The sequence below is a fragment of the Poecilia formosa genome, unplaced genomic scaffold (genome assembly GCF_000485575.1).
Source record: "Poecilia formosa unplaced genomic scaffold, Poecilia_formosa-5.1.2 Scaffold66, whole genome shotgun sequence".
Lineage (NCBI taxonomy): Eukaryota > Metazoa > Chordata > Actinopteri > Cyprinodontiformes > Poeciliidae > Poecilia > Poecilia formosa.
In genome coordinates, this window is record NW_006800005.1 from 430,971 (window position 1) to 440,045 (window position 9,075).

At 42.8% G+C, this 9,075-nt stretch overlaps 1 protein-coding gene across 2 annotated transcripts; it reads right to left on the reverse strand.

Annotated features, from left to right (window-relative positions):
- Positions 1-3,583: 3,583 nt before the first annotated feature.
- Positions 3,584-8,959, reverse strand: fgf20b (fibroblast growth factor 20b). 2 transcript variants are annotated; one of them, XM_007554743.2, is made up of 4 exons: positions 8,846-8,959; positions 7,247-7,949; positions 6,858-6,961; positions 3,584-5,948 (listed from the first exon to the last, which is right to left on the reverse strand). In XM_007554743.2, exons 2-4 carry the CDS (start codon positions 7,530-7,532, stop codon positions 5,703-5,705), a joined length of 636 nt encoding a protein of 211 aa, XP_007554805.1. In that variant the 5' UTR covers positions 7,533-7,949; positions 8,846-8,959; the 3' UTR covers positions 3,584-5,702. The 2 variants fall into 2 exon arrangements, with proteins under 2 accessions (XP_007554805.1, XP_016528310.1); XM_016672824.1 differs by having other exon boundaries at positions 7,247-7,977.
- Positions 8,960-9,075: the final 116 nt, after the last annotated feature.

Here is a 9,075-nt window from a genome sequence, read left to right on the forward strand (position 1 = left end):
TAAAACTTGCATCATTTTCCACAGTCCTCTACGTTTTCCCCAGTCCTCACAAAGGTCAACAAAGGTTAAGGTTTTAAAGGTTAAAGGTTTAACTGCAGATTTAAGTCTAAACTTTCTGATATTTTCTTCACTGCAAGTGCCAAAGAGGAAAATGATTATTATGAACATGATGAAGAAACTTAAAACAATTTGTCCCCCAACCTGCAATATTTTATTTGATTATTGGTGCAATATTATGGACTATTCATAGGTTTACGTAGTATTTCGCAAAGCTAATTTCAGATTCGTTTCACTTTTTAGTTCTCTTATAACTGCTTCATTTTTACTTGATTTTTACATTTATTTATTTATTTATTTATTTATTTATTTATTTATTTATTAGACTTCTTAAACTGGGACCTGAGTGCGACTTTTGTACTGTAGACATGTAAATGTGAGCTGGAATGAAAAGGAAAGAAAGTAATGCTAAGTTGAACTGGTTTACGCCAGTGGCAACTTCCGGTTACCGATCATGTGACTCGTGTGATGTGAAATTAGTGTTTCCGTCGCAGTTTTATCGCGATAAACAAATTTTGATATGGCCAAAAAAACAAACAAAAAAACTTGGCACCGAAACTTTTTTCCCCCTCCAAAACTGGTGTGTTTCCATTGCGCGAATTTAATTTTAAAATTTGGACACGCAGCTACCGTAATTCAATACCAACAATTGCAAACACGTCACTGTCTTGTTCGCAGAGACACCGGTGTTTGCGTGACTTCTTCTTTTTCCTCCTTCTTCTTCTACTGCTACTTTTTTTTTATTCAGCGTAACGTCGCTGTTTTCTGCTAAAGTCTCCATGGAGACGCAAACAGGAGCATATTTATTTTCCACCGCAGCTGGCAGCTTTGCGGTGCGGACTGTCAGTGAATCAGGTGTGTTGCTGTAATTGCCACTTGCAAACGACACACTACAAAAAACAGAAGAAGAAAAGAAAAGCTTTTTGACACAGTAAATTGAAGAAACCCCAGAAGCAGAACGCGTGAAGCATACATTCCTTCTGACTACACAAAAACAAAGCAAACAAACAACAACAACAAAAAAAACATCGAAATTGACACTGTTGATTGGGTGGACTCTCATTAACAGCCTGGAAAACCCATCCAAGTGGATAGCTCTATACTTACACTTCTGCCAGCTGTAATCCCCATAAACATGCATGCAGCTAATAATTTGTGCGCACAGCAATTTTACTAAGTAATAAACAAACAACAAAGAGCCTGAAATCAATAGTTGCAGGATTGCGATGACACGAAGCTGCAGACGCCGTCCCCCTTGCGCAAAACACACTCTTTAGAAGTGAGGCCCCTTGCTTTAAAGCAACAGGTGAGCTTCGCGCGGCACCTCCCCTGTCTTTCCCCAGCGAGGCTCTCTAAATATAGAAATTATGCTCCGTGATAATTGGGGGCAGACAACAAAGCCAGCAATATTTCCACCCTCCTCCTCCTCCTCGTCCCTTGTGTTGCTGCTGCTAAGTCGCATCTCCAGCTGGCAAACAGCAGGGCCCGACATCGGAGTTGCTGAGGGAACACCTGCGTTGGCTGGCTGGGGCTGTGAAGATAGATGAGGAAGATCACTGACTTCCACACCTGCCCGTTTGTCCCGCGCCGCATACGCGTTTGATATTTACGCACAGACACACACACACACACACACGCACGCACTTGGTTCGTTTTCCTCGAGAGTCTGACGAGGCGCTGAAAGTCGGGGATCGTCCGTTTAAGTGTTTTTTTTTTCTGTGAGAAGCCGTGGAAGACCACCTGCAGCAGAAGGAGGAGTAGTGTGGGGAACAAAAAAAAAAAGAAAAAGAAAAAAAAAAGCAATATGCAGACTGCAAAAACACCAGTTAAACAGGTGCCAAAAAGCACTTGTGGGCATCAGGTATCACAGGTCAGGATTTGCAGTGTTTAGAGAGAGATCACCCTGAAAACGTCAAAGGGAACACAGGGGAGGTGGGGATGTGAGAGGAGGGGTGTGAGGTGTGGTGGGGGGTCACACGCTTTGATTTGCACACTTTTCACAGGGTGAAACTCTAGACTTTGTCGGAGGAAAAAAAGAAGAAGCAACAACAACACAAGGCTGTGATTAATGCAGGACTCATCAACTTGAAAAGCTGCAATAAAAACTGTTTTTTTTTTCTTTTTAACAAGTAGTGAAAACAACTGTCCAAAAACACCAGACGCACCCCCACTCGTTTTTCCCCCTTTCTATTTTTTTTCTTTCTTTTTGAATGCTTAGATGATGGACGGGGGATGTCCAAGAGCGCTCGGGTTGTAATACACTCCTGGATGCTGCCATTAATCGACGGCAAGCCGCCGGAGCTGCGAGGTGTGTGCGGGTGGGGAAAGTCCCCCCGGCGCGGCGTGGAACTGCAGAGGCAGGAGGAGAAGAGTCGGTAGCAGAGCTGCCGGCCCATATCGAGACACCCCACTGACTCACAGACTCACAGATCACACACGGAGCTTTTCATGCTCCAGCACAGGTCTGCCTTCAGCCGTGAAGGAAACCTGCGTGAAGAATGCGTGCCTCCTGCTGGAAAAGTCAATGACAAATTCTGGAAAGTTTTCTCAGAAATGTAGATAAAAAAAAAGACAGAGAGAGAAAGAGAAGCAAACATGGCCTACTTAGAGTCTCATCTGCCTCTGCTTCCACTGTTTAATACGATGTGTCAACAAGTGGTCTCTAACCCGGTTACTTAATCCTTATCGCTCTGACCTCCACTTTTATTCATCTGCTTAAAGTGGCAGTGCCTCAGTTAAAGGTCAGATTTTATTTGGCCCTGATAGGCTGTTGCGCGGATTCTCCGGTCACAACTTTCTGCTTTGAAGTTTTTCTCTCTCTTTTTTTTTTTTTACGTTCGCACCGAGTCTGCCAGCATAACAGCGTCCATAAAGAAAGACAACACTGATCTCGTAAGCGGGTTTATATGTTTAAACTCTGAAAGTCAAAGTCAACCACTAAAGCAGAGGTTATTTTTTAAAAAAATGTCTGTTAAAAGTTAAAAGGTTTGGTATTTTGACAACAGCGTCAATTCCAGACTAGAGGGAAAAAAGTGAAAAGAAAAGAAATGAAAAAAAAAAATCATCTTTGGTCCTAAATGCAGGCTTCTGGTCAGAAAAATGAAAAATTAGTTTATTTTCTTTTTCTTTTTCACTTCAGACATTTTCAAAAGCACAGGTCGGTATTTTGGGATCAGTTTGTACTAATTAAACAGTTATGGTTTGAAAACCTCTTAAATCAGAATTTACATGTTAAACTAACGAAGTGCTACAAGGGGAAGAAAAATGCTACATCCCTTATCTGCTGCTTATCTCCAGCGGTCAATAGCTGCATTTCAATTTGCCGTATAAATTGGATACGAATTAGATTAGATAGAATTGGCTTTCGGCTGTATTGAAATTAGTGTATTTTGCAAAATTGAAATAGAATTTTTTTCGCCCTTGCATCACAAGAGTCACATGATCAACAACCGGATGTTACTAATGGCGAAAACTACGAAGAAGAAGAAGGCAGGAAATGGTAGGAGGATAATGGCGCTGCATGTTCTTTTTTTATCGCGTGGACAAACTTATTCACGTGTGATTTTGAACGGGTTTCTCATTTAATGTAAACACGGCAACCGTTTCCCCCCCACATTAGCAGAATATTGACAAAGTTTTACATACATTTGTTATGGAAACGCAGCTAATGGGTAACAAGCGAGCTCACCAACATGGGTCAGACAACTATGGACGCACATTTAGAGAGATGTGTCTTGTTTTTGGAATGTGGGAGGAAGTCGGAGTACCTTGTGTGAACATTCAAACGTTTATTTTAGTTTACAGATAAAAATAAATGTATTTGGTAATCAGCCTCTTAAACCCAACCTGCCTTCAGACGTTGCCATTCGTGGTAAGGTGTTAAATCTCAGCGTAAAATCCAGCTGTTTTGTGAAGGCCTCATAGGTTTGTTAGCGAACACTAGTGAGCAAAAAGCGTCATGAAGATCAACAAACACAGGTTAGAAAGGTCAGGGAGAGAGCTGTGGACGAGTTTAAAACAAGATTGGGCTATAAGGTAACAGCATAAGAATGTAGATCCCCAAAGAGTGATGTTTAATCCTTTATCTGACAATAGAAAAGAAGGTAGCACAACATGGCTGTTAGCCTGAGCTAACAGGCTGAGCAAAGGGCGTGCATCAGGGAATCATCTGGGATGCAGACTGTAAATAAAATGCTTAAAAAAATCTGAATAGTGTGGCATGCTTTTGAATTCAACCACTTTTACTCCAATACACCTGAACTAAATCCACTGCATTTCATTTGCCTTTATAAATCTCCAAAATTTTAAAGAGCTCACCAATGCGTATATTACATAATATATTCACTATGGGCCGCTATCAGGCTACATGCTAAGGCTGTAATAAGTTGAGTTTTCCAAAGTTTCCATTAAGCCATCGTTGCAGCTTAAAATCATTTTATTCAGATGCCAGAGGAGGAGGTGCAGGAATCATAATAATGTAGCACTTCCCCCACCCCCCATCCCTCACCTGTTGCTGAGCACTGGTGGTCAGCTGGCAGAAAAAGAATGCTGTAATTTGTGAAAATTTGTGAAAACCACAGTCACGGTGAAGCCTAAATGACGACTCCCGTCACTGTTGCAGTTTTCATACAGATGACGTTTGGCATGATTAGCACATTCGCTTGAAAAAACTAATTAGGCATGTGTTTGTTTTATGCTTTTTATTACACCTGAAAAATTTGTCACATTATTTTCAAGGTCAGAAGAATAATTATGTTTTAAAATTTCCACTAATAAATCAATTTGGATAATTTTTTGGTAAATATTGTGATCGTGTTTAATCTTTACTCAGTGTTGTATCATGGCATCCCTGTGTGATGCGTTACAACAACATGGCCATAATTACTCATTAAAAAAGACATACAATTTAAAGCTGGGAGTGAGTACATGTCAAATTGGGAGAGATTTTCAAAAAGTTTTATAATTTGGATCAAATTTTACAGAGCATCGCTGGGTAAAACGGCTATTTTCCAGGTATAAAGATTAAAAAAATATATAGCGTCTCCGTCTTTGTATAGTTGACATTGTTCCAAGTGGGGATTGTTTTTTTTTTTAATATATGGCGTGATTCTACCTGTAAAAATATATTCTCCAATAAATAAATATATAAAGATAAATATGTGTATCTAAAGAAAAAAAAAAAAAAAGAATAAATAGACTTTTACACTTCTCAAAATGTCTCGACACAGGTCTGAGAAAAAAAAAAGAATTCCTTCAAAGTCCTTCTCAACCAACAGCAGGTTCTCGCTCGAAGAAAAGGATCGCCATGCAAACCCGTGGCGGGACTCCTGGGCTCCACTTCCCGCTCGTCCCCCTCTGGACTCCTCTTGGGACGGGTCGGTCCAGCCTCCGAAACAAATGAGCCCCTCATGCCGAGGCATTCTAGCCTGTCTTCATGGCCGCTGAGAGATGGCCAATGTGCATTCCTACGAGAGGCCCCCCACACCCCACCCTGGGCCCCGGTGCCTGTCATGGTCCGCCATGCCTGCGCCAAGGCATCGTCTCAGCCTCGCTTCTGTTTTTGCTTTTTTTTTGTTTGTTTTATTTCACGCCCTGCCGAACAGGGGCGTTAAAGCAGCTACTCCCCGATCAGAGACTTTGGCATCTCAACTGTGACCCAGGATATCCTTATACAGTTCTGGCACTCTCTCTGGGTCCACAGGCCTGGGCAGGAAGTGTGTGAATTTCTGGTGCCGTCGGGATTTCGTCCCGTCCCTTGGAGTCCCGTCTTTGTTTAAAGCCACAAAGTAACGCGTCCCTTTGTCTCCGTGTTTGTAGAGGTTGGACGAGTAGGTGTTGTACCAGTTTTCCTCGAACTGCTCCCTGAAGACGCATTCGGCTGTGAGCTTTTCCTAAAAACAAACAAACAGAAAAGAAAAAGCAGAGGTTTGGTCTAAGCAAAAACAAACCAAACTCCTGTTACGGCTATCTAAAGGGGTCAAAACGGGGGAAAAAAGGGTCATAAAGAGTTTGATAGGTCTCTATGAATTGCAAACATCTATCTATTTTGGTAATTTAGTTTAATTTCCAAACTCAAAATTCAAAAAAATAAGTTTCAATACAGAAATATTACGCTAGGGTCAAGTCATGGCCTCCGTAGTCATGGAGACGAGACAGTTCAGCAGATAGTCCCTCCAAAAGTAGGGAAGCTGAAAAATGTCATTGGTATGGCTGCTGGCTGGTCACAAAGTGTCCTATCTTAAAAAAATAAATAAATAAATAAATAAATGGAAAGTTGAGTGGAAGGAAAACCTGTGCTAGAAGAAGGTGGACAAGCTTTGAGAGGACTGTGAATCAAAGCCCATTCAAATCTTTTTTTGAAAAAAAGTTGTAAGCGCCGGACTGCAAATACAATATTTATCACGATTCACACGTACTTTATCGTCTCTGACATGCGCTACAACCATTAAAATAATAATAATAATAATAATAATAATAATAAAAATCTATCAGCCACACCTTAGAACAGATGCAGTAACATATAAGTGAATTCCTCAACATCAAATATCTCTATGTGACAAAAATTGCAACTGGAATATGTTCAAACAGTGAAAAGCAGAAACAAATATTCAAGTTTAAGGACTATAATCATTCTAAAACATTTCTGTTTAATAGCATCTCACGTTTTCTCGGCAGAAGGAGGAATTTCTGATTTCTAGTTCAAGATATGAAAAGTCATCCTCACTTTTCTTCCTCCTTCTAAACACGCATTTTTTTAATTTTATTTAATCAACATTCATCCAAGGAGATGCGGTACTTACAGAGCCATAGAGCTCCCCTTTGTCGTTCATCCCCAGGTAAAGCCCGCTGTCCACTCCTTTTATGCTTATCAGTCCCACAGCGAGGCTTATGAATTCCAAAATACCTGCAGAAGAATAACACAGTTGTTCTGCGCATGATCAAAGAAGCTCAGAAAAATCTGGTTTCCAACTGCGACTCCGACTGAATCTGGTCAGAATATTCCCGTGACTTGTTTGTGTTTTCGTTAGTTTTATGTTGGCTACAATTGGAATCTGTTGTCTGCGTGATTGGATTATACCGACTTGATCGACGTGACTAGAACAGAAAAGTGTCGCGTGAGGAGTCCTGACCTGACATTTGTTGTGAACTACAGCGCTCTGAAAACGCCGATATGGATTTTAATATTTACCATGGCGACTGTGGTCCTTTCTGGTCCCCTGCACCGTGCCGTCCGGAAGTATTTCCAGATGAAACCCCGTCCTGCAGTACAGCTGCCGCCTCCTCAGAATGCCCTTTAAGTGCTTCAGATCCGGCGTGGTCGGCAGGTACCGCCTGTCCCCGGGGGCGAGGTGGTGCTCCCCCAGCAGAGTCGGCCCGTCCCCGGGAGGCGTGAGGACGAAATGGGAACCGACGTGAACGACGCCGTCGATGCCGTGCAGGACGCCTCCAACTTCCCCGAGAGTGGCGGCTGCCATCGCGTCAGGAGCGGAGGGGTGGGAGGGGTAAAGTTCAGCAGGTACACGGAGGTCCGGTGGGAGCGCTCTGGCGTAGCGGCGGACCTGGATGCCGCCTATTGCATGTTTGTGTCCTCCGTTACTTAGCGCACGTCCCTCCCCGGCGGCGCGGGGAAAACACTCGCCGCTTCCCCTCCGCCGCAGAGAGAGTTGGTCGGATGGAGGCGGGCTGCAGTCAGCGGCCGTCGGCGCTCATGTTGGACACCTGTCCGCAGCGTCGGCCGGCGGTACGCCTCGGAGGAAGCGGTCGGTGCTGGCTGCAGGTGAAGCAGTCCCTGGAGGTCTGAGCTCAAAGTGGCAGGGTTGGTGAGGCAGGTGTAAAAACCACAGCGCTAGTGATGGGCGTGCCCTGGCAGGCGATTTTTAACCCCCCTTCTCCTGAGGCACGGAGTAGAAGAGATATGGGCTGGTGGAGGAAAAAACACTACAGCTGTTTAAATTTAAACCAAGCATCGACATTAGTTTAGGACTCAGCCGACACTCTGTTTTTGTACGGAAGAGGATCGGGGCCACTGGGGACAGAAAATAAAACCTACACAAAAAACACAAAAGGATACTGAGATTATTCAGAATCCTGAGAAAAAAAACCTCAGTAAATTATAAAATAATCGAAGACATATTTGATTCTAAAGCTTTAGCTCTCTAGGAGTCATCAAGTTCTGCAACTTTGTTTGTGACCCTTATTTTTGCCATAAAGTGAAACTTAATGATATTGAAAGTCTGTTTTATAAGAGTGTCCTGGGATATCCAGCGGCAAAACCAGATAAAAACAAGACAGTTCAAACCTTTCAAACACGACTCTAACAAAACAAATCACATAAAACATCTACAGTCAGTGGTTTCTGTCACTTTGTGATTCTAGAGACCTTCGAAACTATTCAATGAAACCGTATCCTCAGTCTTTAGATCCTTCCAGTAATGAGGTGCGGGATATTTAACAGCTTTCTGTCCTGGTTTTTGGTTCACACAGAGAAACAGCATCTTGGAAATGAAGGCTGTAACCACTTGAACTCGTTTAGATATACAAGCGTGAAGATATTGAAGTGACTGACTTTAGTCAGACCGTCCGACAGCTGAGTAGAGTTGACAATAGCGAGTTAGCCCTTTAAGATTTGATGTTCTGCAATAAAAAACAATGGACCAACACAAGCAGGTGGTGCTGAAACTTTGCTCTGTGACTTCCATTCCTCCTCTAGAATCTAGTAAAGATATTAAATATAAACATAATTTCAAACACAAAAAGTGGGAATCAGAGGGAGAGACCTGAACTTCACCTCATTTTCAAGCTGAATCCTGGTACAAGGCATCCATACATTTTCTTACACCCTTGTCCCTTAGTGGGGTCAGGAGGTGCTGGTGCCCATCTCCAGCTATCATTCTGGGCGAGAGGCGGGTTACACCCTGGACAGGTCGCCAGTCTGTCGCAGGGCAACACAGAGACGGACAGGACAAACAACCACACACACACACACACACACACTCCCACCTAGGGAGAATTTAGAGA

Coding starts and splice junctions, on each gene's coding strand:
- fgf20b (XM_007554743.2), bottom strand. CDS start 7,532: ATGGCAGCCGCCACTCTCGGGGAAGTTGGAGGCGTCCTGCACGGCATC. Junction 6,962..7,246: donor AAAGGACCACAGTCGCCATG/GTAAATATTAAA, acceptor ATTCTTCTGCAG/GTATTTTGGAATTCATAAGC. Junction 5,949..6,857: donor AAGGGGAGCTCTATGGCTCT/GTAAGTACCGCA, acceptor GTTTGTTTTTAG/GAAAAGCTCACAGCCGAATG.